The 26,281-nt window shown below is 54.1% G+C and overlaps 2 protein-coding genes and 1 long non-coding RNA gene across 4 annotated transcripts in view; 1 reads left to right on the top strand and 2 right to left on the bottom strand.

Moving 5' to 3' along the window:
* On the top strand, nt 1–786 carry LOC122153611 (putative zinc finger protein 702). 2 transcript variants are annotated; one of them, XM_042794074.1, is made up of 2 exons: nt 1–544; nt 657–744. In XM_042794074.1, the coding sequence occupies exons 1-2, from the start codon at nt 219–221 to the stop codon at nt 673–675; spliced, it is 345 nt and encodes a 114-aa protein (XP_042650008.1). In that variant the 5' UTR covers nt 1–218; the 3' UTR covers nt 676–744. The 2 variants fall into 2 exon arrangements, with proteins under 2 accessions (XP_042650008.1, XP_042650007.1); XM_042794073.1 differs by having other exon boundaries at nt 1–786.
* A 1,286-nt stretch (nt 787–2,072) lies between these two features.
* LOC104364205 overlaps nt 2,073–26,281 on the bottom strand; it is a 39,057-nt gene continuing 14,848 nt past the window's right edge. Inside the window, exons 12-22 of the mRNA XM_042794007.1 lie at nt 24,846–25,037; nt 16,770–17,474; nt 13,557–14,039; nt 12,665–13,249; nt 11,187–11,765; nt 9,639–10,223; nt 8,285–8,842; nt 7,538–8,095; nt 6,632–6,742; nt 6,185–6,439; nt 2,073–5,427 (exon numbers count right to left, since the gene is read on the bottom strand). Of these exons, the coding sequence (XP_042649941.1) occupies nt 5,312–5,427; nt 6,185–6,439; nt 6,632–6,742; nt 7,538–8,095; nt 8,285–8,842; nt 9,639–10,223; nt 11,187–11,765; nt 12,665–13,249; nt 13,557–14,039; nt 16,770–17,474; nt 24,846–25,037 (4,727 nt within the window). The 3' untranslated portion in view covers nt 2,073–5,311. The remainder of the gene's footprint in view (nt 5,428–6,184; nt 6,440–6,631; nt 6,743–7,537; nt 8,096–8,284; nt 8,843–9,638; nt 10,224–11,186; nt 11,766–12,664; nt 13,250–13,556; nt 14,040–16,769; nt 17,475–24,845; nt 25,038–26,281) is intronic.
* Nucleotides 17,965–19,694, bottom strand: LOC116960373. The gene is made up of 2 exons (XR_004406344.2): nt 18,828–19,694; nt 17,965–18,582 (listed from the first exon to the last, which is right to left on the bottom strand). It is a non-coding gene; the product is annotated as an uncharacterized LOC116960373 (long non-coding RNA).

The following is a 26,281-nucleotide window of genomic DNA, read 5'->3' as shown; positions in this document are numbered from 1 at the left end:
TGGAGCGGGGGCTGTGCGTGCGCAGGAGGTGATGAGCAGGGAAGGGGGGCAGGAGGAGGAAAGGGTGTAAAAGGGTCTGGCGGCGTAGTACAAGGGGGTGGGTCTGTGCGTCGGTCACGGCAGTTGGTCCTGTCTCGGTTATTCCATCTCTCCCTCAAGTATTTCTGTCCCCAGTGCTGGGTCCTGGGGGGACTGGGAAGGAGGAGGAGAGGCAGCCCATGGAGGAGCAGAGGGTGGTGCTGGAAGGAGCCGGAGAGGAGCCCCAGAGCCCCAGGGTGGACAGGGACCAGGATGTCCCACGGCAGCCAGGGGAGACGCAAGGTAGCCAAGAGCCAAGAAGACCCCGAAAATGCTCTTTCAAAGGGACGTATGGTGGGGGCCGTCAGGGAGACGCAACCCAACCAACGAATCAGTCCAGAGAGAAGGTGTACACGTGTCTGGACTGTGGGAAGGTCTTCAACCGCAGGAGCAGCCTGAGCCGTCACCATCAGTCCCACACGGGAGAGAAGCCCTTCAAGTGCCTGGATTGTGGGAAGAGCTTCAGGTATAGTGTGAAACTCCTGCGTCACCGGACGACACACACCAAGGAGAAGACCTTTCTCTGCACAACATGTGGAAAAGTCTTCTCCTGGCGCTCGTACCTCCTCATCCACCAGCGCATCCACACGGGACTGAGACCCTACACCTGCTCGTACTGTGGGAAGAGCTTCCAGCGGAGTTACCACCTCAGGAGCCATCAGCAAGCCCTGCACAGTGGTGAGTCCCTGGAGGTTTAAGGCCATGTCTTGTCTTACTCAGAGATAAAATGGAGAGGAGGGCATTTGAGGGCGGGCGTTGGCCAGATGTGGTTTGGGAACTGTCTGGGCATCCATCTCCCCATGGGTGGGGTTGAGTGATGGCTCCTTCCTCCCTCCTCCTGCCCCAATATTTTTACCTCCACCCATGGGTTTTCTTCCTTTTTCCCCTCTTTCCCCCTTCCCGGGTTCCCCCACGGGTGGGAGCAGCCAGCAGCCCCCCACTGCCCCATCCCGCCCTGAGCCATCTCCAGCCCTGGCCCTCCCGGGGGGTGGGGGGAGTTTGGGGGGGATGGAAGTGGGGAGGGAGGGGGGAGCTGGGCCAGGGTGGAGGAGGAAGAGGAGGGATGGAGGAGGAGGAGTAAGAGGAGGGGGAAGGTTAGAGGAGGGGGTGGGATGGAGCAGGAGCAGGAAGAGGACGGGTGTAAGAATAGGAAGGATGAAGCAGGAGGAGGGATGGAGCAGGAGCGGGAGAGCAGGAGGGATGGAGGAGGAGCGGGAGGGATGGAGGAGGAGCAGGAAGAGGAAGGGTGAGGGAGGAGGAGCGATGGAGGAGGAGGAGGAATAGAGGAGGAGCAGGGAGCGGAGGCTGAAGGAGCGGGAGGGATGGAGCAGGAGGAGGAGGAGCGGGAGCAGGAGGGATGGGGAGTGTTAGTGATGGACAGGAGGGGGATGGCAGGAGGAGGTGGGGAGCAGGGACACAGACACACACACACACACACCCCCCCCCGACCTTCGGGCACCCCTGCACTTGCACACACCCCCCCCACGCCGCTCGTGCACACCCACACTGATCCCCCCACAGCCCCAACCCCCCGGCCGTTCTGCCCCCCAGTATCAGCGTCTGGGGGGGCGAGGGCTCAGCTGCAGGGACCCTCCTGGGGGGTCGGGGCGCGGCCGCGCTTTGCCGGGAGCTCTTCCCGCAGCGCCAGCGGGCGTGGGGCCCTCCCTCCCGCGTGGATCCGTGGGTGAGCGACGAGGTTCGAGCGGCAGGAGAAGCGTTTCCCCGCCGTGGTGCGGACGAGGGGCTCCCCCTCGCTCTGTGCCCACTGGTGAGTGGAGCTTCGCGCTCCGCGGGAAACTCTTCCCGCAGCCCCGGCGCCCGAAGGGCCCCTCTCCCCCGCGCGTCCCCCCCGCGGCGGGTCAGCCTGCTCGCAGAGCCCACGACCTTCCCACAGTCCCCACGCGCGTAGACCTCAGCTCTGGAGCCACCCCTGGGCTGGGCTGCAGCACTTAGGTCTTTGGCAGAGCATTTTCAGGGTGAAACAACACCAGACAAGCAGCTAGAATATTTTATTTCTGTTTGAGACAAGTTAATCTTGGAAAAGGAGAGTAAGGGATGTCGTCTCTTAATTAGAAATTTATAAGAAATCACAGAAAGAAAAGGAAAGAAGGGGAGAGGGAAGGAGAGAAAGACTCAGAGTATCCACATCACCACCCCAGGCTCCAGCATTGTCATAGGTCTGGTAATCTTGGGTGGTGGGGGCACACACAGCAACCTTTTCTGTGGACCTTTAAGTTCATTTGAGCAGCTGATTTGCATACTAAAGAGGCAGATCTGGTGCCTGGCAATTATCTCTCTTATCCACCTTTTATTGAGCTATAGTTCCCTTTGGGACTTTTCTAAGGAATCTGGCACTCCAGCAAACTGAAGTCACTCTACTCTTCCTTAGGCAGCATTCCTTGGGCTGATCGCTAAGGTCCCAGCTTCTCCTGGAGGCTTGCTGTGTTGAGGAGTGTTTGAGGCATTAACTCCTTCAGTTCCTTCCACCACCCCATGACTCAAAGGTTTGGTGAAACTCTGAGGGAGTCGTCATCAAGGAGGGTAATCCAGACATATCAGAGGGAGAAAGAGAGGAAAGAATACCAGAGAGCATACAGTTCACTATAGCAATACCTATCATCATTCCAAAGAATACTGACAAAAATCATAAATCCTGCTGTCTGATTGAGTTGATGGGGGTTTTGGTAATTGATTAAACCCTAGTTTCAACACTTGTACGGTATTTTCTCCAGTTGCCTCAGCCTGGGTGAGCCCTGATACTACTCCCACCCCTATGAGAACCTACTGCTTCCTGTTTGATTTTTTTAAAGGCTCCTATATAATCAATTTGCCAAGTCTCCCAGAGGCCCTTCCCATCCCACAAGTGGTGAGGGGTTTCCTGCAAGGGGGCTCTTTCTAATCAGGTGCAACATGAACCACGAGCAGAAATAATCATCTTGAACCGTTTTCCAGTAACAGGCCAACCCTGGCCACCGGCTTCTCTAAAACGATCTTTGGCCCCTGAGCGACCACATTTCACATGGAACCACTCTAACAGACGTTCCCACTTCTCTCCATCAGCTTCTGCTGCCATTGTATTTCAACGGGTTAACGAATCTACTCGATGATTGCAAATGTTGGCTGGGTGATTCCCCTTTTGGTGTGCAGCTCCCCATCCCACCCTGTTTGGCACCATTTAAGATTTCCTCCCACTTTTCTTTTTTGCCACGCAGGTACCTCGATGACTCCCCACTGATTTGCTCCCCAGAACAGGAGCCCCTCAAACGGAGGAGCTGGCTTTATAAGGGAACGGGGAGTTTTCTGATCAGGTCAGTTATTGGGTGGCTCCTGTACCTGAAGTACCTTGGAAGCTCCTTCTTCTATCAGAAATGTAACTGGAGGCTTAAGGGGGCCAAGGGGAGAGGTAATCAATGAGTCTCCCTTACTATTTTCAGTCAGCCTGCTGAAGCAGCCCCTCCAGCCATCCCCCAGCTCGCTTACTGGGAATGGCGCGTCCGGTTTCCCGACCCAACGCTGCAAACAATGAATTGTCTCCCGGGGACAAGACGGGGTTATAGTTCCAAGTTCGCAGGATGGGAGAGAAAGATCTTTGGGGTTTGAGGGAGGTGGGGTCCCCTTTACCTTGTCCCAGCCTTTCAGCAAACCTTCCAGGTTGGGGGTGGGTAACCCATCCATCACCTCCCAGGAATCCCCTTCGAAATGCCCTCTGACCATAGCGTGAATCTTTTACTAGCAGGAGGCTGCGTCGGCTTCACCAGGAGGAGCTGGGAACTCTGCACGGGCTTAGCTTTTATCTCCCCATTTCCTTCCACCCTCCTAAGGTCTGCTTTGGATTTTACCTCTCCCTGTCCAGCGAATCCCATCCATCTCCTATCATTAATCAACTCCGGTGCTACTTCTCCCCGTGCCATCTCCGCGGGCCCCGCCTTCTCTGGCGTCGGGGTGTTCTCAGAGAATCTTGTAATTGTGCTGCGTATAATTTCGAGGCGTCGGGCAGTTCCCTTATGAGAGGAAGCAATCTGTTGGGATCTGGCACATCTTGCCCAGGAGAGGGCTGGTGCAGAATTAATAACCGGTCATGCATTAGCTGGAGACATGCAGCCCTTTGTACGCTCTCTAGAATACGTCCCGCTGTCAGAGTCTTTCTTCAGAAGGGCTCTCCCCTTTCCTTAGGGTCTAATCCTCCAGCCCAATTGCTGGATCAGGAACCAAGGTTCTCTGTTGTCACTGGTGGTTATAAAAACCCCCAGTCCCCAACACCCTCTTGCCTCATCCTCACGCAGCAAGATCCGGTCACTCCCAGCAAGAGATACTCTCCATACATATTCCGTTTCCATTTCTCAGCATTCCCAGCTATATTTTTCCTGAATTTTAGCCAAATCTGTAGGGTAGTAGGGGACAGTTCATATGGTGACTTGCTTGGCCTCTCTCTGACCATCATCAATAGTCTCATTTTTAATCAATGGCCACATAACAACCTCTCCCCCTCTCAAGGGAATAGCTTTCTCTTACACCCTTTTAAAGACCTAGAGCATACAACAATTTGGGTTCTTTTCTCCCATCAGTATCTGCATCCATATTTTCTACACCAGTCTGGGAACAGGTTTCATCTAATTGACATTTTCTCCCACTCCAAAGCCTCCGTTAAAGCAGTACATAACCGTTGGTTCGCCACTCACTCAGCAGCAAGTTGGTTGGAGAGGCTTCTCGTCTCATCTTCTAATTGTCCCTGCAAAGCCTTCAACAGATCTTGAAGGGATTTTATTGCCTCCTCTTCTGCCTGCTGGGTCCCATATTTATCCTGTTGTTTTGACACCAGAGCAGCTCCTAAAACTGCACAGACCATTGCTTTTCCTTTTCCAAGTTTCAATCTCCACTCTTTAGCTAGAGGAGAGATTCAATCCACCACCCACCGCCTGCAGGTCAAGCCAATTGTTAGGGGCCCAAGTCACACCAGGGGGAGAAGGTTGAGCATTATAGCTCTCCAATATTTCCTGGAGGAGGGTAAAAATCTATAAGCAGTCCTCTCAAGGAGGTTGTAACAAGTATATAATTATAGGGATCACATCCTTTGCCAGACCTCAGAGGGTTGTGTCCCCCCCCCTTTTTGTATGACTCTTCTCAGAGAGGGACTACAGCGAACGCCTGGTCCCCACAGTCACTTTAGCACCAATAAGGGGATGTTACAACCCGGACTGGGAGCCCAGGGAGTCCTAAAGGTTCTGTGATCCCCTCAAGTTAAATTAAGGTGAAACACCATCAACCAACCAGTTAAAATGTTTAACTTGAGGTAGAAATGGCTTAAACTGGAAAAAGGAGAGTAAGCAACGTGGTCTCTTATTGATACACCTATAAGAAAGAAGAGGGAGAGAAAGAGTCAAAGTACCCAGATCAACATCCCAGATCTAAGAATTGGCTGAGGTCTGGTAATCTTGGGTGCTGGGGGCACATACAGCAGGGTTTTTTGTCACCTTTTAAGTTCATCTTGCATCTGAATTACATCCCAGACAAAAAGAGGCAGGTCTGGTGCCCGGTGCTTATCTCTTATCACCCTTTTGTCTAGGACCTATAGTTTCCTTTGAGGCTTGTGTAAGGAATTTGGCTCTGCAGCAGCAGGGAGTAAAGCTGTGCATTGTTCCATAAACTCCCCCCTTCCTGTAGCAGCAACCTTAAACTAATCACAAAGGCCACAGCTTGCCCTTGAGGTTTTCTGTGTCAAAGAATGTTTGATACTCCTTCAGTACCTTATGCAATGCTGCTGGAGCCCTTCCAGCAAGGCCTCCACCCAATCCACCAGCTGCCCTGGGATCCCAGCTCCCTCCAGTATCAGACACCACAGAGGTTTGAGCCCACAGGGGACCTGAGCACCACGCAGCCGCTCGCTCGCCCCGTCCCCATCAGCGCTGGGGAGGAGAAAATCAAATCAAAGGTTCAGGGGACCCAGACAAGGATGGGGGGGACCAGATTTGGGGTCCACCCCCCCTGTGACTTGGGCACCGAGGGTGCTGGCACTGGGATCACAGCCCCTCCTGCCCCCAGCAGCCCTGCAGCAGCCTGGGCACTGCGGGACCTGCCAGCCCCTGCCCACCCCCCCCTGAGGACTCACCGTTGTGGAAGAAAAAGAGATGCCTCCGGAGGTTATGACTATGCCGGAAGGTCTTCCCGCAGTACGAGCAGGAGTACGGATTCTCTTCCGTGTGGGTGCGTTGGTGGGTGAGGAGGTTCGAGCGCCAGGAGAAGCGTTTCCCACAGGTGGTGCAGAGAAAGGGCTTCTCCTTGGTGTGTGTCCTCATGTGAGAGAGGAGGTTCGTAGTATCCCTGAAGCCCTTCCCGCATTCCTGGCACTTGAAGGACTTCTTTCCTGTATGGATACGCCAGTGTGGGTTCAGGTTCCTCCCTTTGCTGAAGACCTTCTCACCAACCAAATAGTTGTACACCTTCCCCATGGAGCTACTCCACGGTTGGTCTGACTCTCCCCGAAGGCCTTCAGCACATGTCCCTTTCAAAAAGCATTTTTGGGGTTCTACTGACACTTGGCTACCTTGTGTCTCACCTCGCTTCCGTGGGACATCCTGGTCCCCATCCACCTTGGGGCTCTGCGGCTCCTCTCTTTCTTCTTCCAGCACCACCCTCTGCTCCTCCTTCTCCTTGTCTGCCCCATCACCTGTGGGGAGACCAAAGGGGCTCATTTTGGGGCTCTGAAGGCAGAGGAAGAGCAGCCCCCTGCTCCAGCAGCTCCAGCCCAGCCCAGTGCCCCCCAGCCCCGTGCTGAGCAGCTGCTGGAGCCCTTCCAGCAAGGCCTCCACCCTCGCCAGTAGCCGCACTGGGATCCCAGATGGCTCCAGTAGCCTTGCCTGTTACTGCTGTGTCGTGGTTTGAGCCCAGAGGGCACCTGAGCACCACGCAGCTGCTCGCTCGCCCCGTCCCCCTCAGGGCTGGGCAGGAGAAAATCAAATCGAAGGTCCAGGGGACCCAGACAAGGATGGGTGGTGCCAGATTTAGGGTGACTTGGTGTCTGTATGTGTGTCCCCTCCTTCAGCTCCTGCTCCATCCACATATCTCCCCCTCATGCTGCCTTACTCTTGCTGCATCACTCAGGAGTAGTTCCTACTGTGTCCCCGCTTTCATCTCCTCCATGAACTCCCCCCGCCCCCCGGGAGGGCCAGGGCTGGAGATGGCTCAGGGCGGGATGGGGCAGTGGGGGGCTGCTGGCTGCTCCCACCCGCCGTGGGGGAACCCAGGAAGGGGAGAGAGGGGAAAAAGGGAGAAAACCCATGGGTGGAGGTAAAAATAGTTGAGGAGGCAGGAAGGGGCCATCAGTTACGCTCAGCCATGCAGGGATGGATGCCCAGCCTGTTCATGACTGAAATCTGACCAAGCCCCACTCCCAAACTGCCTCCCCTCTATTTTATAGCTGACCACAGCGTGATGGGGGGTTCGGCTCCTGCCAGTGACTCACCACTGTGGAGGGCTTGCTGATGATATAGCATGTCAGATCTTGTCGAGAAGGTCCTCACACACTGTGAGCAGGAGAACTCTTTCTTTCTTGTGTGGATGCGGTGGTGTTTCATGAGGGACGGCCTACTGAAGAAACGTTTCCCACAGGTGATGCAGAGAAAGGGCTTCTCCTTCATGTGTGTCTTCTGGTGGGATATAAGATATGCTTCAAACCTGAATCTCCTCCCACACTCCTGGCACTTGAAGGGCATCTCTCCCGTGTGAATCCGTCGGTGACGGGTCAGGCTGCTCCCACGGCTTAAAAATTTCCCGCACTCCAGGCACTTGTGCTCCTTCCCTCTGGAGCTAGTCCTTGGTTGGGTTGCATCTTCTTGAAGTTCCTCACCATACGTCCCTTTGAAAGAGCACTTTCGGGGTCTTCTTGGCTCTTGGCTACCTTGTGTCTCCCCTGGCTTCTGTGGGACATCCTGGTCCCCGTCCACCCTGGGGCTCTGGGGCTCCTCTCTGGCTCCTTCTGGCACCACCCTCTGCTCCTCCTTCTCCTTGTCTGTCCCATCACCTGTGGGGAGACCAAAGGGGCTCATTTTGGGGCTCTGAAGGCAGAGGAAGAGCAGCCCCCTGCTCCAGCAGCTCCAGCCCAGCCTGTTCATGACTGAAATCTGACCAAGCCCCACTCCCAAACTGCCTCCCCTCTATTTTATAGCTGACCACAGCGTGATGGGGGGTTCAGCTCCTGCCAGTGACTCACCTTTGTGGCGGGTTTCCTGATGGTATATGAGGTCAGACCAGGTCCAGAAGGTCCTCACACACTGTGAGCAGGAGAACGGATTCCCTCCCGTGTGGATGCGTTGATGTTTCATGAGGGATGAGCTACTGCAGAAACGTTTCCCACACGTGGTGCAGAGAAAGGGCTTCTCCTTCATGTGTGTTTTCTGGTGGGATATAAGATATGCTTCAACCCTGAAGCTCTTCCCACAGTCCTGGCACTTGAAGGGCTTATCTTCCGTATGGATCAGCAGGTGTTGGGTCAGGCTGCCCTTACAGGCTAAAAATTTCCCACACTCCGGGCACTTGTGCTCCTTCTCTGTGGAGCTACTCCTTGGTTGTGTTGAGTCTTCTTGAAGTTCTTCAGCATACGTCCCTTTGAAAGAGCATTTTCGGGGTCTTCTTCGCGATCGCCTACTGTGCATCTCCCCTGGCTGCCGTGGGACATCCTGGTCCCCGTCCACCTTGGGGCTCTGCGGCTCCTCTCTGGCTCCTTCCAGCACCACCCTCTGCTCCTCCTTCTCCTTGTCTGCCCCATCACCTGTGGGGAGACCAAAGGGGCTCATTTTGGGGCTCTGAAGGCAGAGGAAGAGCAGCCCCCTGCTCCAGCAGCTCCAGCCCAGCCCAGTGCCCCCCAGCCCCGTGCTGAGCAGCTGCTGGAGCCCTTCCAGCAAGGCCTCCACCCTCGCCAGTAGCCGCACTGGGATCCCAGATGGCTCCAGTAGCCTTGCCTGTTACTGCTGTGTCGTGGTTTGAGCCCAGAGGGCACCTGAGCACCATGCAGCCGCTCGCTCACCCCGTCCCCCTCAGGGCTGGGGAGGAGAAAATCAAACCGAAGGTCCAGGGGACCCAGACAAGGATGGGGGGGACCAGATTTGGGGTGACTTGGTGTCTGTATGTGTGTCCCCTCCTTCAGCTCCTGCTCCTTCCACATATCTCCCCCTCATGCTGCCTTACTCTTGCTGCATCACTCAGGAGTAGTTCCTACTGTGTCCCCGCTTTCATCTCCTCCATGAACTCCCCCCGCCCCCCGGGAGGGCCAGGGCTGGAGATGGCTCAGGGCGGGATGGGGCAGTGGGGGGCTGCTGGCTGCTCCCACCCACCGTGGGGGAACCCGGGAAGGGGGAAAGAGGGGAAAAAGGGAGAAAACCCGTGGGTGGAGGTAAAAATAGTTGAGGAGGCAGGAAGGGGCCATCAGTTACGCTCAGCCATGCAGGGATGGATGCCCAGCCTGTTCATGACTGAAATCTGACCAAGCCCCACTCCCAAACTGCCTCCCCTCTATTTTATAGCTGACCACAGCGTGATGGGGGGTTCAGCTCCTGCCAGTGACTCACCATTGTGATGGGCTTGTTGATGAGACAGCAGGTCAGATCTTCTCGAGAAGGTCCTCACACACTGTGAGCAGGAGAACGGATTCCCTCCCGTGTGGATGCGTTGGTGTTCCATGAGGGACGAGCTACTGCAGAAACGTTTCCCACACGTGGTACAGAGAAAGGACTTCTCCTTCATGTGTGTTTTCTGATGGGATATAAGATTTGCTTCAACCCTGAAGCTCTTCCCACAATCCTGGCACTTGAATGGCATCTCTCCCGTGTGGAGCTGCAGGTGCTGGCTCAGGCTGCCCTCACAGGCGAAAAATTTCCCACACTCCAGGCACTTGTGTTCCTTCTCTCTGGAGCTACTCCTTGGTTGAGTTGAGTCTTCTTGAAGGTCTTCAGCATACGTCCCTTTGAAAGAGCATTTTCGGGGTCTTCTTTGCGATCGCCTACCGTGTGTCTCCCCTGGCTGCCGGGGGACATCCTGGTCCCCGTCCACCCTGGGGCTCTGGGGCTCCTCTTTGACTCCTTCCAGCACCACCCTCTGCTCCTCCATGGGCTGCCTCTCCTCCTCCTCCTTTATCTCCTTGCCTGCCCCATCACCTGTGGGGAGACCAAAGGGGCTCATTTCGGGGCTCTGAAGGCAGAGGAAGAGCAGCCCCCTGCTCCAGCAGCTCCAGCCCAGCCCAGTGCCCCCCAGCCCCATGCTGAGCAGCTGCTGGAGCCCTTCCAGCAAGGCCTCCACCCTCGCCAGTAGCCGCACTGGGATCCCAGATGGCTCCAGTAGCCTTGCCTGTTACTGCTGTGTCGTGGTTTGAGCCCAGAGGGCACCCGAGCACCACACAGCCGCTCGCTCACCCCGTCCCCCTCAGGGCTGGGCAGGAGAAAATCAAATCGAAGGTCCAGGGGACCCAGACAAGGATGGGGGAGACCAGATTTGGGGTCCACCCCCCCTGTGACTTGGGCACCGAGGGTGCTGGCGCTGGGATCACAGCCCCTCCTGCCCCCAGCAGCCCTGCAGCAGCCTGGGCACTGCGGGACCTGCCAGCCCCTGCCCGCCCCCCCCCGTAGTGCACACGTGTGCAAGGGGACGGGGTGCAGGTGTACAGGTGCCCATGGCTCTGAGTGTGTGTGTATCTTCCTGCTCTTTGTCCTCCATCATACTCTTCCTCATTTTCATCCTTACTCCTTTATCCCTCCTCCTCCTTCACCCTGGCCCAGCTCCCCCCTCCCTCCCCACTTCCATCCCCCCAAACTCCCCCCACCCCCCGGGAGGGCCAGGGCTGGAGATGGCTCAGGGCGGGATGGGGCAGTGGGGGGCTGCTGGCTGCTCCCACCCGCCGTGGGGGAACCCGGGAAGGGGGAAAGAGGGAGAAAACCCATGGGTGGAGGTAAAAATAGTTGAGGAGGCAGGAAGGGGCCATCAGTTACGCTCAGCCACGCAGGGATGGATGCCCAGCCTGTTCATGACTGAAATCTGACCAAGCCCCACTCCCAAGCTGCCTCCCCTCTATTTTATAGCTGACCACAGCGTGATGGGGGGTTCAGCTCCTGCCAGTGACTCACCATTGTGGTGGGCTTGTTGATGAGACAGCAGGTCAGATCTTGTCGAGAAGGTCCTCACACACTGTGAGCAGGAGAACTGTTTCTTTCTCGTGTGGATGTGTTGGTGTTTCATGAGGGATGACATTCTGCAGAAACGTTTCCCACACGTGGTGCAGAGAAAGGGCTTCTCCTTCATGTGTGTCTTCTGGTGGGACATAAGATATTCTTCAACCCTGAAGCTCTTCCCACAGTCCTGGCACTTGAAGGGCTTCTCTCCTGTGTGGAGCTGCAGGTGACGAGTCAGGCTGCTCCCACGGGTGAAAAACTTCCCACACTCCGGGCACTTGTGCTCCTTCTCTCCGCAGCTACTCCTTGGTTGGGTTGAGTCTTCTTGAAGGTCTTCAGCATACGTCCCTTTGAAAGAGCATCTTCGGGTTCCTCTTGGCTCTTGGCTACCTTGCATCACCCCTGGCAGCCGTGGGACATCCTGGTCCCCGTCTACCCTGGGGCTCTGGGGCTCGTCTCCGGCTCCTTCCAGCACCACTCTCTGCTCCTCCATGGGCTGCCTCTCCTCCTCCTTCTCCCTGTCTATCCCATCACCTGTGGGGAGACCAAAGGGGCTCATTTCGGGGCTCTGAAGGCAGAGGAAGAGCAGCCCCCTGCTCCAGCAGCTCCAGCCCAGCCCAGTGCCCCCCAGCCCCGTGCTGAGCAGTGTTACGACCCATATTGGCAGCCCAGTGTTCTGTGATCCCCTCGATTTAATTTATGGTGAAACGATACCAGATGAACAACTAAAATTTTTTCTTTTGTTAGAAAGAAGTTAATCTTGGAAAAGGAGAGTAAGGGATGTCGTCTCTTAATTAGAAATTTATAAGAAATCACAGAAAGAAAAGGAAAGAAGGGGAGAGGGAAGGAGAGAAAGACTCAGAGTATCCACATCACCACCCCTGGCTCCAGCATTGTCATAGGTCTGGTAATCTTGGGTGGTGGGGGCACACACAGCAACCTTTTCTGTGGACCTTTAAGTTCATTTGAGCAGCTGATTTGCATACTAAAGAGGCAGATCTGGTGCCTGGCAATTATCTCTCTTATCCACCTTTTATTGAGCTATAGTTCCCTTTGGGACTTTTCTAAGGAATCTGGCACTCCAGCAAACTGAAGTCACTCTACTCTTCCTTAGGCAGCATTCCTTGGGCTGATCGCTAAGGTCCCAGCTTCTCCTTGAGGCTTGCTGTGTTGAGGAGTGTTTGAGGCATTAACTCCTTCAGTACCTTATGCAATGCTGCTGGAGCCCTTCCAGCAAGGCCTCCACCCAATCCACCAGCTGCACTGGGATCCCAGCTCCCTCCAGTATCTGACACCACAAGAGTTTAGAGCTCAGAGGGCACCTGAGCACCACGCAGCTGCTTGCTCACCCCGTCCCCCTCAGGGCTGGGGAGGAGAAAATCAAACCAAAGGTGGGACCTGCCAGCCCCTGTCCGCCCCCCCTGAGGACTCACCTTTGTGGTGGGCTTGCTGATGCCTCCTGAGGTCATTTCTCTGCCGGAAGGTCTTCCCGCAGTAGGAGCAGGCGTGGGGTTTCAGTTCCGAGTGGATGCGCTTGTGTTTGGTGAGGTCCGAGTTGGAGGAGGTGCGTTTCCCACAGGTGGGGCAGACAAAGGGCTTCTCCTTGGTGTGTATCATCCAGTGACGCAGGAGTTTTCCACTATCCCCGAATCTCTTCCCACATTCCTGACACTCGAAGGGCTTCTCTCCCGTGTGGATCCGTTGGTGACGGGTCAGGTTGCGCCCACAGGTAAAGATCTTCCCACAGTCCACACACTTGTACACCTTCTCTCGGGAGGTGCTCCTTTGTTGGCTTGTGTCTTCTTGAAGTTCTTCAGCATACGTCCCTTTGAAAGAGCATTTTCGGGGTCTTCTTCCCGATCGCCTACCTTTTGTCTCCCCTGGCAGCCGTGGGACATCCTGGTCCATCTCCACCCTGGGGCTCTGGGGCTCCTCTTTGACTCCTTGCAGCACCACCCTCTGCTCCTCCATGGGCTGCCTCTCCTCCTCCTCCTTTATCTCCTTGCCTGCCCCATCACCTGTGGGGAGACCAAAGGGGCTCATTTCGGGGCTCTGAAGGCAGAGGAAGAGCAGCCCCCTGCTCCAGCAGCTCCAGCCCAGCCCAGTGCCCCCCAGCCCCGTGCTGAGCAGCTGCTGGAGCCCTTCCAGCAAGGCCTCTCCCCAGTTCTCTCCCTCCTCCCCGCCCCCGGCGCAGGGGGCAGGGGATGGGGGGGGCGATCACTCCCTCCCCCCTCGGCTCCTGCTCCCGCGTGGGCTCCCTCCCACGGGACACACTCCCCCTCCGACCGCCTCCTCCCACGGGCTGCCGGCCCCCCAGCAACACACCGCTCCCCGAGTCCCGGCCTGCTTGGGGCGCAGCCCCCTGCTCCCCCGTGGCGTCCTCCCCGGGCTGCGGGGGGGCATCTGCTCCCGCGTGGGCCTCCTCCATGCTTTGCAGGGGAGCCTGTTCCGGCGCACCTCCCCCGCTCCTTCCGTCCTTCCCCGCCCTTGGGGTTTGCAGGGGAGTTTCCTTCCCTGCTCCCTCCTCTTCCTCCCGGCTTCCCCTTCTGAAATCCGTTATCCCAGACTTGCACCCGCCGTCGCTCGTTGGCTCGGCCTTGCCCAGAGCCGGCTCCGGTTTGGGCCCGGGGGGCTTCGGGCAGGACCCCCCTGCCCCCCCCAACCCCGCTACCGAACCCCATCGCACCCATCCCAGCACGGCCCCTGAATCTGGCCCCCCCCGGCCCCCCCCGGGGCTGGGTGCGGTGGGACGGGGCTGAGCCGCCTTCCCCCGGCCCCCCCGCACCCTGCTGCCGCCTCGGCGGGGTGCTCAGCACCCTGGGCGCGGTGCTCAGCACCCAGCCGGCCGCACCCGGGCTGTGTAGAGAGGAGGGTGCCTGGCGGGGGGGGGTCAGGCACATTTCAGTTGCTGGTGGCCTTCGCATCACTGCTCCTCCTCCTGTCTCGTCCTGTTAAACTCTTGTCAACATCCACCCACGGGTTTTCTTGCCTTTCCTCCTCTTTCCCCCTTCCCGGGTTCCCCCACGGGTGGGAGCAGACAACAGCCCCCCACTGCCCCATCCCGCCCTGAGCCATCTCCAGCCCTGGCCCTCCCGGGGGGTGGGGGGAGTTTGGGGGGGATGGAAGTGGGGAGGGAGGGGGGAGCTGGGCCAGGGTGGAGGAGGAGGAGGGATGGAGGAGTAGGAGGAAGAGCAGGAAGATAAAACCAGGCAGAGCCATGGGCACCCGTGAACTTCTACCTCAGCTCCTTGCACACTTGTGCAGCACAGCCGGGGGGGCAGGGGGGGTGCAGGGGGGGTGGGCAGGGGCGGGCAGGTCCCGCAGTGCCCAGGCTGCTGCAGGGCTGCTGGGGGCAGGAGGGGCTGTGATCCCAGCGCCAGCACCCTCGGTGCCCAAGTCACAGCGGGGGTGGACCCCAAATCTGGTCCCAAGTCTGCCAGCAGGCGTGTCGGTGCTTTCCATGCCGTTTCTGGGGGAATGTGCATTTTAACTGAACTTTCACAAAGTTTACAAAGCGAGTCCTGTCCTCGTAGTGGCAATGGGCGCTCCGGCAAAGAAAGAAACTCATGGGTTCATTTGGTACCACCGCTCACATGTTCCACTGCTTTTAAAAAAAGGCCTGACTGATCATCAACAGCCGGAATTGATGATTTGCTTGAAGGTCCCTTACAGCTAGGCAGGACAGAATGAGTTGTTCCACCATCAATTAAGAAGTCAAGCATTTAACCCCTCGGCTTGACTGGAACCAGGGGATCAGCTGGGGAATTTCTGAAGATGTCTGCCAGTTCCCCTCATTCTAGATCCTCTTCCAACATCGTAACATTAATGTCTTCCATCGGATTTGAGTTCCCCTTCACAGTAGGACATTTATTTTTCCAATGTCCTCCTTGCTTACAAGTGGCACACTGATTAGGTCCCACGGGTGGTCTCAGAATCTGTTTTCCAGAGACTGTTCCTTGTCTACCTCCTTGTCCCATTCTCCTTCCTCCCCCTGTACCTCTGTTCCCAGTACTTAGGCCATTGTTTGCTAGAACCCCAGCGAGAGCCATTGCTGACATGGATGCCTGGGCCTTTGCCTGACCCTATCTTCCTTTTCCCTATCCTCCCTATTATTACAGACTTTGTAAGCTCTTTCTGTTAATTCCGCAGTGGGTTTCCCTTCTGCTCCTTCAGTCTTAATCACTTTCTTTTTTATATCTGGTGCTGATTGCGCCATAAATCAGCCATTAAACATTTCCCTATTATTCTCCTCACCTGGGTCAAAATCTGTCCATTTATACGCTGATTCTCATATCTGCTCATAGAAGGCAGGCGGGGTTTCATCTGGTCCTTGTCTAATTTCATATGCCTTCAATAGATTCTTTTGTTTCAGCACCACATTTTTTTTATGCCATGGAATGTCAAGTCCCTGTGCCTTTGGATAACCATCATTCCCTCCGCTGTGTTTGGGTCAAGTCTGGTTTCTGATCAGTAGGAACACCAAGCTCATTCTTCCCAGGGATCTCTCTCCTTTCTTTCTCCTTTCCAGCCCCTTCCGACACCTTTCGTTTGCCCTCAGCTGTGAACAAAGCATCAAAAAGCACCTGCATATCTTCAGAGTTTGGGTTACAAGTTGGAATTACTGTCTTCCTCAATGGATGGGCTTTTTCCACCTTTTCTCCACCTTTATATATATATATCTCCCGTTCCCCCTGTCATACATATTTAGCAATTTGCATTTCCTTCTAGTACCGTAATCAGTCCTTAAAGTCATAAACCCATCCACATGTGGTACTTCATCCCATTTTCCCACAAGTTTAAAAAACAACATTAGCTGTAATACAGTGTTATATGTTTAAAGAGTCCCCTTCAGGCCACTTTCCCCATGCTCCAACAAATATAGTGGCTACCACTGATTCCAGTATAGTTTCATTCTTAATTTAAATTAGAGGATCTCCAAACTTTTTCAGCTTTTCAAAATATACCCCAAGAGGGTGCAAGGAGAAGTTGTGGTAGAGGAGGCTGCACCCATCTTTGCTTACCAAATGATATTACCCAATTCCCTTGCCCTTATTGCTGTAGACCTTTGAACAGTCTACCACAGCAAACAGCTCCGACCCACCTGGCCGATAATTGTTGTCTTTTTTTCTCTTCTTCTGTAATGGTGGCTCCTTGCCTGCAAATCCCAAGCTCCCCGCCCCTGTTCCACAAAACACCATAGCTGGGAGTTGCACGGCGAGTTGCAGGTCTCGACAACCAGCCCCAGCGCCGGGACTGACCAGACAACCCGGGCAAGGTGTGGCCATCCCATCGGGGAGGCCCAAATCTCATCCCAACGGGAGGGTTCTTCCACCCGGTGCTCAAGCCAACACACAAAGGGTTGAGGTACTTCTTTTATTCCCTAAATGCGCAGCGAGGGGTGCCGGGGGCGCTTCCACCCCGCTCCACCCCGCACCAAAGCACTTCAGTGTATTTCTACCCCTCGGCCCACCCGAACACACCGGTGCTGGAGTGAGCAGGGCCACGTTCTGGTCGCTCTGTCCCTCTCCGGGTACCAACGGGCCTCGTCTCGATGGAAAGTCCCAGCGGCTTTTAGTTCTCCTGCGCCAGCACGAAGGGCGAGGGGGGGCCCGTCCTCCTGCTCCTCACTCGACTCGGCCGGTGGGGTCTCTCCCGCCCACTGACGCCGGTTTTTGCTCCGTGTCCCCTGTCCCAGGACCGTCCGGCCTCCGGGGCCTGTTGGACCGGCTGTTCCCCGGTTTTTGCTCCGTGTCCCCTCTCCCAGGACTGTCCGGCCTCCGGGGCCTGTTGGTCCGGCTGTTCCCCCGGTTTTTGCTCCGTGTCCCCTCTCCGAGGACTGTCCGGCCTCCGGGGCCTGTTGGGCCGGCTGTTCCCCGGTTTTTGCTCCGTGTCCCCCTCTCCGAGGACCGTCCGGCCTCCGGGGCCTGTTGGTCCGGCTGTTCCCCGGTTTTTGCTCCGTGTCCCCCTGTCCCAGGACCGTCCGGCCTCCGGGGCCTGTTGGGCCGGCTGTTCCCCGGATTTTGCTCCGTGTCCGCTCTCCGAGGACCGTCCGGCCTCCGGGGCCTGTTGGGCCGGCTATTCCCCCGGTTTTTGCTCCGTGTCCCCTCTCCCAGGACCGTCCGGCCTCCGGGGCCTGTTGGGCCGGCTGTTCCCCCGGTTTTTGCTCCGTGTCCCCCTGTCCCAGGACCGTCCAGCCTTTGGGGCTTTCTGGGGCTGGGTGTTCCCTCTTATCAGTCTTTTTAGCTGCTCCTCAAAGATAGAGTCAGTAGCACAACATGCATTTTTTTCTGCAAAGTTGGATAACTCCCTTATCTCCTGGTTCCTTTTTTTGATTTATCACTCTTAAATCAGTGACTGAGCCTGTCATTGTCTTGTTTACAAGTTCAGAATGAGTAGAATAGAAAATTTCCTGGTGGCGTCGAATCCCTGGCCTTCCCTGGAGATGGGATGAGTTTTGGGGGCAGGGGGGGTTAAAGTGGGGACCAAGTGTGGGTGCTGGTTCAGGGCGAAGGAGGAGGAGGGTTGAGGGAGGGGGAAGGACGGAGAAGGAGCAGGACGAGGAAGGATGAAGGAGGAGGAGAGTGGTGGAGTAGGAAGAGCGGACACACAGGCAGAGCTCAGGGCGCGCGTGCACTTGCACCCTCAGCTCCTTACAAGCGTGTGGACCCCCACAGTTGTTGTCCCCCAAACAGGGTTTGTTATCTGCTGTGCAAAAGCCAGTCTCACACACGGAGCCCAGATACCAGTTTATTCCATAGTTGCACAAAGACGGGTGCTGGGGCGTAGTTCCCCAATGCTAGTGGGGTATGTAAAGAGAGTACAGCCCATTTATCCTATTACATGATTAGTAGAAACCTGTAAATTTACACTCATTGGTCCATAATTACCATTTGATCTTCTATGGGTCAGTTACATTTAAATTAGCCTTGTTGTGTAAATAAGCACCGGTGCTCCCTCCAGGTGAGGTGGGGGGTAAGTTTTCCAGTCTTGAATTGAGTCAGTGTTCATAATCTCCCCCTGCCACCTTTACTTTTCCACCAGTTACCGCAGATTTTTGCTGACTTCGTGCTTCTTGGGCAAATTATTCAGCCTTTGGGGCCTTCTGGGGCTGGATGTTCCCCTCCTGGCAGTCTCTCAGCTCCTCTTCAGTGGTGAAGTCATTAGCAAGGCCTGGATCGTCTCAGTCTTACACAGCAGGGCCAGTGATCAGCGGTCCTTGAGCTTGATAAGAAACATTTATAGGGCGACGATTCCCTCCTTTTAAACTATCTAGAGAACTTAAATTCATCCAGGTAAGACTCAGGTTTTCCACAGTTTGTTCACCCAACCATAAGCAACATCTCCAGGTCCACTGGATGGATACAAAGCATACAAACACAATTATTATTGTAACTAAAATCCCTAAGAGTTCCTTTATCCATAGACTCAAATCGGGGCCTATCTGGGATATCTGGGCCCTTTTCTAGCAGATGTGGTATCCCGCTTGCCCCAGGAAACCGCAGGAGGCAATCGTGGCAATCTGATATTCCTGTTCAGTTCTGGTTCCCAAAATTGTATCACCCACATATGGCACCCGTGTGCCAGAGGGATTCTTACCTTGCTGTTCTTCCCGTTCTTTGGTGAGTACCTTCCCGAGCCAGGGGAGCTATTCGTGAATCCTCGGGGCAGCACAGCCCGGCAGGGTTGTACTTTCCTACTGGGTGTGGGACTCAGAAGGTGAAATGACACTGAGCGACCAGTTTAAACGTCTTAGTTACGGTAGAAACAACTTAAACTCAGAAAAGGGATAATAAGGAATGGGCCTCTTTTTGATAAATATGTGAGAAAGAAAAGAAAAGAAGTAAAAGAAAATGAAGGGAGAGAAAGAGTCGATGGAGCTGGATCACCACCCCAGGTTCCAGCGTTGTGTCAGGTCCTGTAACGTCCGGTGGTGGGTGCACACACAGCGAAGTTTTCTGTTGCCTTTTCAGTTCATCTTATTGGCCGATGTGCGCCCTAGACAAAGAGAGGCTGGTCTGGTGCCTGATGTTTCTCTCTCTTATCAGTCTTTTAGGCAGAACATATCGTTTCACTCAGACTGAACATCTGGTTTCACTCAGGCTGCGTTTCCTTCCTTTGATGCTTATCTAAGGAATTTGGACATACAGCTGCAAGGGAGTGGAGCTGTGCATCCTTCAGTACACTCCCCATTTCCTTGGGCTAATCACAAAGGGCATAACTTGTCCTTGAGGTTCTCTGCATGGATGGATGTTTGAGTCACTAACTCCTTCAGTTCCTTACAATATCACCTCCCTGATCATGCCCCAGCCGCTGGGATAATTCAGCAATACAGCAGACTGTTAAAAACTACACCGAGAAAAATGGCAGGGCTGTGACCTTTAAACATTGGGGTACACCTTTAGCAAAAGCCACCTGGTTAATGAACAGTCGAGGAGCTACCAATCGATCTGGCCCTGCCCAGTCAAAACTTCCATGTAATGTAGATGGGAATAAAGTTCTTGTAGTGCACAAAAAGAATCTGTTAAGGAAGACAGTCTGGGTTAGCCCTGCCTCGGGCAAAAGCAAACCCATTTGTGGGATTGTTTTGGCTCAGGCATCTGGGTGCACTCAGTGGGCGATGCGGGGGGGGGGGGGGGGGAAGTTCGAGGTGTACCTCGAGGGGATTTGGTTTTGGCTGGGCGGAGCCAGTGAATTAAATTCTACGATGTTAATTGCAAAATACTGACACTGTGCATCATCACTACCGCAGTTGCTGTGTGCCATATAAATGATATTCCAGTAAGAGTCACCCAAATCAATGAAGAATGAAGCGTAGCAGTGATGAACTTGAATTGGCTTCAGCAACCGGCGCCCAGCAACTTCCTCAAGATCAACACCTCCAACCCACAGACCCTGGGTACGGGCCGCACCAAACACACCAGCCACGAGCTCCGGCTGCAGCGTGCACCAGCCCAACAGCACACACCACCTCTCCTGCCCTGAGACACTGGTACGACCGATGGAGTCGTGGCGTGAATGAGTTCAATGGGCACGTTAGAGGTAGGGCCCGTAGACTAGGGCAGTGATATCCCTCTGGTGTATAAACATCTATATGTGCATATATATGTATCAAGGACAGAGAAAAAGGGGTGGTAAATAATTGGAAAGTGTAGGATCTGGGCGTGATGTTGATGGTGTAGAGTGAGGGGTGGATGGTGTCCTGGGCTCTGCTAGGGCAGGGTTCATTTTCACAAGAAGCTGGGAGGGAGCGCAGCCAGGACAGGTGACCCCAACCAACCCAGGGGATATTCAACGGTCATGCTGGTGTCCTGCTCAGTATATTACTGGGGGAACTGGCCAGGGGTAACGGGGGTGATCGTGGCTTGGAAAGGGACTGAGCATGTGGGGCCAAGTGGTGAGCAATTGCATTATGCATCACTCGTTTTATATATTAGTTTTATTGGTACTGCTGTTAGCATTTTCTTCTCTTCTTGTGTTGTTCGATTAAACTATCCTTATCTCAACCCACGGGGTTTTACTTTTTTTTCCTTCTGATTCTCCTCCTCATCCTGCCTGGGAGGGGAGGGGTGAGTGAGCAGCCGCCTGGTCCTTGGCTGGGCCTAAACCACGACACCAAATCACTGGGTGTTGCCACAAAAGGACTTGAAGAAACATTCGAATGGACAGCAGAGTGTGCGGCGAAAGCTGTGATGAGATCAAGAGAAAGCTGATGGAAGGCCCTGCTTTGGGACAACTGAATGTAAAAAACCCTTTCAATTCTATGTACACAAGAGACAGCAAGTAGCACGGGGGGTACTAACACAGAAATTCGGAAATGACAAGAGACCAGCAGGGTATTTCTCCAACCAACTGGATGAGGTCAGTGAAGGGTGGCCCGCTTGCTTGAGGGCAGTAGCTGAGCCCAGAATCCTGATTGAAGAATCCCAAAAACTGACACTAGCATGAGGTAGAGACGTGTCAGCCAGTTGCCATGTCTCCACCTCATGCTGTGTCACCCCTCCTTGACAATAAGGGACACCACTGGATTTCCCCGAGTAGACTCGCTAAATATCAGGCTGTCTTATCAGAACAAGATGATGTTACACCGTCTTTGACCCCCACCTCGGATCCTGCCACCTTACTCCCAACCTCTGAGCCTGATGAACTGCAACATGGTGGTTTAAGCACTGTTGAACCAATGTATTCCAGCAGGCCAGCTCTAGGGGACGAAGGCCTGTTCGACGCATCAGCGGAGCTCTCACTGATGGCAACAGCTCCGTGCTGGAGGGAAGGAGAAGAGCTGGATATGCAGGGATAACAAATGCCCAAACACTGGAAGCTAGAGCCCTGCCTGATAATGCATCTGCTCCGAAGGCAGAATTTAACATTAACTCAAGCTCTAGAACTAAGTCATGGAAAGAGAATCAATATATACACCAACTCTAAATACGCATTTGGAGTAGTACATGCACATGGGGCAATTCGGAAAGAAAGGGGACTGTTAAATTCACAAGGGACTCCAGTAAAATACGGGCCCGAGATTGTGGAACTCTTGCAAGCAGTTCTCCAGCCAAAGGCACTTGCGGTAATGCATTGCAAAGCACATCAAAAAGGAAAGAGCCGAATCGAAAAGCAGATCGACGAGCTAAGGAAGCAGCCCTGAAAGAGCCAAACTTAGAGGGGGCTCTGATTCTCAGATCCTTCTTGGAACCAACACCCCCAAAACATACTGAAACGCAGAACCAGTTGGCCGTACAGTTAGACTGTTCCAAAAAGGATCAAGGTTGGTGGATTATGCCACTGAAACAATTACTGATTCCTGAGAAAATGGTGGAAATCTTGCTTAAAAAGTTACACCGTGCAGGAGCAGATGAATAGAGCAGATCCTGAGGTGAAGAAATGTGCCAGCGGTTGCGCCAATAACACCCCAAAATGAGAAAGATTATGGGAGGAATTGTGAGGTGAGGAATCACTCCTGGGGAATACTGGCAAATAGATTTTTGGGAATTACCTAGATGCAACCAATATAGATATTTGTTGGTATTTATAGATGCCTTTTCAGGTTGGCCAGAGGCTTTTCCTTGCTATACCAACAAGGCTAAAGTAGTAATTAAGGTCTTGTTAAAAGAAATTATACCTAGGTTTGGTATTACAGAAGGTATCTCCTCTCTTAATGGGCCTCACTCTTTTGCAGGAGTATTACAGGGAATTTCTCAGTTTTTACAGATTAAGTGGGAATTACAGACCCCCTCGCAGCCTCAGTCTGTGGAAAAGTAGAGAGCAAATTGAACAATCAAAAGAGAAATCTCCAAACTCTGTCAGGAAGCAGAAGCACATCTGAAATGGGCAGAAGCCCAAGCTTTAGCTCTTTTACCAATGCGAGTAACACCTAGGGTCAGAGAAGATGTCCTTTTGAAATTGTGTACGGAAAAGCATATCCTGGGAACCTCTTGATTGCTAAGGGAGACCAATTGCACAGCAAAGGGCAGGTTGATACTAAAGAAGACTTGATTTTTCTTTCTCAGACTTTGTCTTCACTGCACAGGTACCTGAATCAAAAGGTCTCTCTCCCACTGGATACACCAGTTCAACCATTTATATTTTGTGGTGTGGACAGGGGGACACTTCTTTTTCCAAGAGAAATCAACATCCTCAATGGAACTGTACTCAAATTTTTAAGTGTTCTACAGAGGATTATAAACTTCGACAATCAGTGCCAGTTGCCAGAGCTTTATGACTAGGCTATAACTGCAGTAATTCCACTGCTCACATCAGTGGTACTTGGACTAACGCTGTAGTGAAAGGGAGCCCTTTTAGCTGTGAAAAGGGAACAGTGCCTTCAAGGGGATACACAGAACGGGTCAGTAGTGATGGATCCTGGGCCGCCCAGTTCCCTATAAGGGAATGCAGCCACAAGCCCTAGCTATGTCATCCCTGTGTCTCCTAGGGAGAACAAAGTCCCTAGGCTCCCAATTCTGGGGAAAATGGAAACGAGGTAACTCAGGTGCCTGGAAAAACCCTTCTACTGGGACTGAGGTATGGTGGAGCCTAGAAGCGATTTTTAGGCCACCACAGACTATGTCATTCCAAAATCCGCTGGTTTTGTACAACTGAACAGGACAAATAAAAGTATTAGCTGATGCATCCAAGACGGGACTACAGGAATTAAATCTCCAATTACAAGCCACATCTACAATGAATTTACAAAACAGCCAAGCATTAGACCTAATGTGAGGGCAGGAGCATGGGGATATTTAAATCTAAATGACAAAGACTGCTGAGTTCACATCCCCAGTGTTACCGATGGTTTAGGGAGGTGCTTGGATAAAATGGAACAGGCAGTGAAATCAAGCCGTGATCTCAACGCCACGATAGACACGGGATGTTTGGACAGAATACTACATGGATTGGCTTCTCCCTTACAGGCTAGCTAGCAAGCTTACTTCAAAACTTAATTGAAATCACGATAGTAACAGTTACAATTTGCAAAGCTTGAAGTTGTATAAAGAAATGGCTTATACAGACCACAACTGGAACATATAAAATATTAAAAAAAAAAGAAATAGTGAGACTTATGAGACTCGCAGAAAGGAGAGTCAGAATACCAAAGGAGGGAATGATTTCTCTAGGAAATTTTCTAGCCTGCTCATTCTGAGGAAACCAGAACTTGTAAACAAGACAATGACAGGGTCAGTCACTGATTTAAGAGTGATAAATCAAAAAAAGGAACCAGGAGATAAGGGAGTTATCCAACTTTGCAGAAAAAAATGCATGTTGTGCTACTGACTCTATCTTTGAGGAGCAGCTAAAAAGACTGATAAGAGGGAACACCCAGCCCCAGAAAGCCCCAAAGGCTGGATGGTCCTCGGAGAGCGGACACGGAGCAAAAACCGGGGGAACAGCCGGCCCAACAGGCCCCGGAGGCCGGACGGTCCTGGGAGAGGGGACACGGAGCAAAAACCGGGGAACAGCCGGCCCAACAGGCCCCGGAGGCCGGACGGTCCTCGGAGAGGGGGACACGGAGCAAAAACCGGCGTCAGTGGGCGGGACAGACCCCACCGGCCGAGTCGAGTGAGGAGCAGGAGGACGGGCCCCCCCTCGCCCTTCGTGCTGGCGCAGGAGAACTAAAAGCCGCTGGGACTTTCCATCGAGACGAGGCCCGTTGGTACCCGGAGAGGGACAGAGCGACCAGAACGTGGCCCTGCTCACTCCAGCACCGGTGTGTTCGGGTGGGCCGAGGGGTAGAAATACACTGAAGTGCTTTGGTGCGGGGTGGAGCGGGGTGGAAGCGCCCCCGGCACCCCTCACTGCGCAGACAGAAAGACATTATCAGCAAAACCCAATTTATTTGACAGAAACTTAAAAGAAAAAAAACTGTCTTCTTTTTACTCTAAGGAGACATATACAATCCTTTGATACGTGTGTATATAAAATACACACGTAAGCCTGCAGCTACATAACAAAAAGAGCATCCCCTATGCTTGATTTTTATTGCAGGGTCCTGGCTGGAATTTTGCTTCCTTCAAACTGCTTGAGACTTTTTGCTGCGATTTACCCCATCGGCAGCATCTCCTTCCCCGGCATAAAATAGTCCCTGAGCTGTCGGTGAGAGTGGCTCATCCCTCCACCATCATAGTCCGGTATCCCATTTTCGGGGTCCTCTTGGCTCTTGGCTACCGTGTGTCTCCCCTGGCAGCCGTGGGACATCCTGGTCCATCTCCACCTTGGGGCTCTGGGGCTCCTCTTTGACTCCTTCCAGCACCACCCTCTGCTCCTCCATGGGCTGCCTCTCCTCCTCCTCCTTTATCTCCTTGTCTGTCCCATCACCTGTGGGGAGACCAAAGGGGCTCATTTCGGGGCTCTGAAGGCAGAGGAAGAGCAGCCCCCTGCTCCAGCAGCTCCAGCCCAGCCCAGTGCCCCCCAGCCCCGTGCTGAGCAGCTGCTGGAGCCCTTCCAGCAAGGCCTCCACCCTCGCCAGTAGCCGCACTGGGATCCCAGATGGCTCCAGTAGCCTTGCCTGTTACTGCTGTGTCGTGGTTTGAGCCCAGAGGGCACCTGAGCACCACGCAGCCGCTCGCTCGCCCCATCCCCCTCAGGGCTGGGGAGGAGAAAATCAAATCGAAGGTTCAGGGGACCCAGACAAGGATGGGGGGGACCAGATTCGGGGTCCACCCCCCCTGTGACTTGGGCACCGAGGGTGCTGGCGCTGGGATCACAGCCCCTCCTGCCCCCAGCAGCCCTGCAGCAGCCTGGGCCCTGCGGGACCTGCCAGCCCCTGCCCGCCCCCCCCCGTAGTGCACACGTGTGCAAGGGGACGGGGTGCAGGTGTACAGGTGCCCATGGCTCTGAGTGTGTGTGTATCTTCCTGCTCTTTGTCCTCCATCATACTCTTCCTCATTTTCATCCTTACTCCTTTATCCCTCCTCCTCCTCCACCCTGGCCCAGCTCCCCCCTCCCTCCCCACTTCCATCCCCCCAAACTCCCCCCACCCCCCGGGAGGGCCAGGGCTGGAGATGGCTCAGGGCGGGATGGGGCAGTGGGGGGCTGCTGGCTGCTCCCACCCGCCGTGGGGGAACCTGGGAAGGGGGAAAGAGGGGAAAAAGGGAGAAAACCTGTGGGTGGAGGTAAAAATAGTGGGGCAGGAGGAGAAGAGACGACAAGACAAACAGAAGACATGAAAAGGCCATCACTCACCACCCCCCATGGGGATATGGATGCTCTAGGGAACTGAAGGAGTTAATGCCTCAAACATTCCTCAAACAAAAAAAAAAGCCTCAAGGACCAGATGTGGCCTTTGGGATTAGTCTGAAGAGCTCATCAGGGGGTGTATGGAAGGGCCCAGGGCTCCACTTCCCTGCTGAGGCAGTGCCAAATCCCTTAGATAAGCCTCAAAGGCAGGAGACACAGCCTTGAGCACAGCCATAAGTTCAGGTTAATGGCTGCATTTAATTTACAGCTATACTCTTGAAAAGGGGTAAAAAGACTGATAAGCTTATGCTGGACAATTACCCAAGGAAAAAAAAAAACTGAGGAAGGTGATAGAGGGGAGCATGACCACTGACTCAACTGGA

This window comes from Tyto alba, unplaced genomic scaffold (assembly GCF_018691265.1).
Source record: "Tyto alba isolate M040663 unplaced genomic scaffold, T.alba_DEE_v4.0 Super-Scaffold_200000178, whole genome shotgun sequence".
Taxonomy (NCBI): Eukaryota; Metazoa; Chordata; class Aves; order Strigiformes; family Tytonidae; genus Tyto; species Tyto alba.
This window is presented reverse-complemented; position numbering and strand designations above follow the sequence as displayed.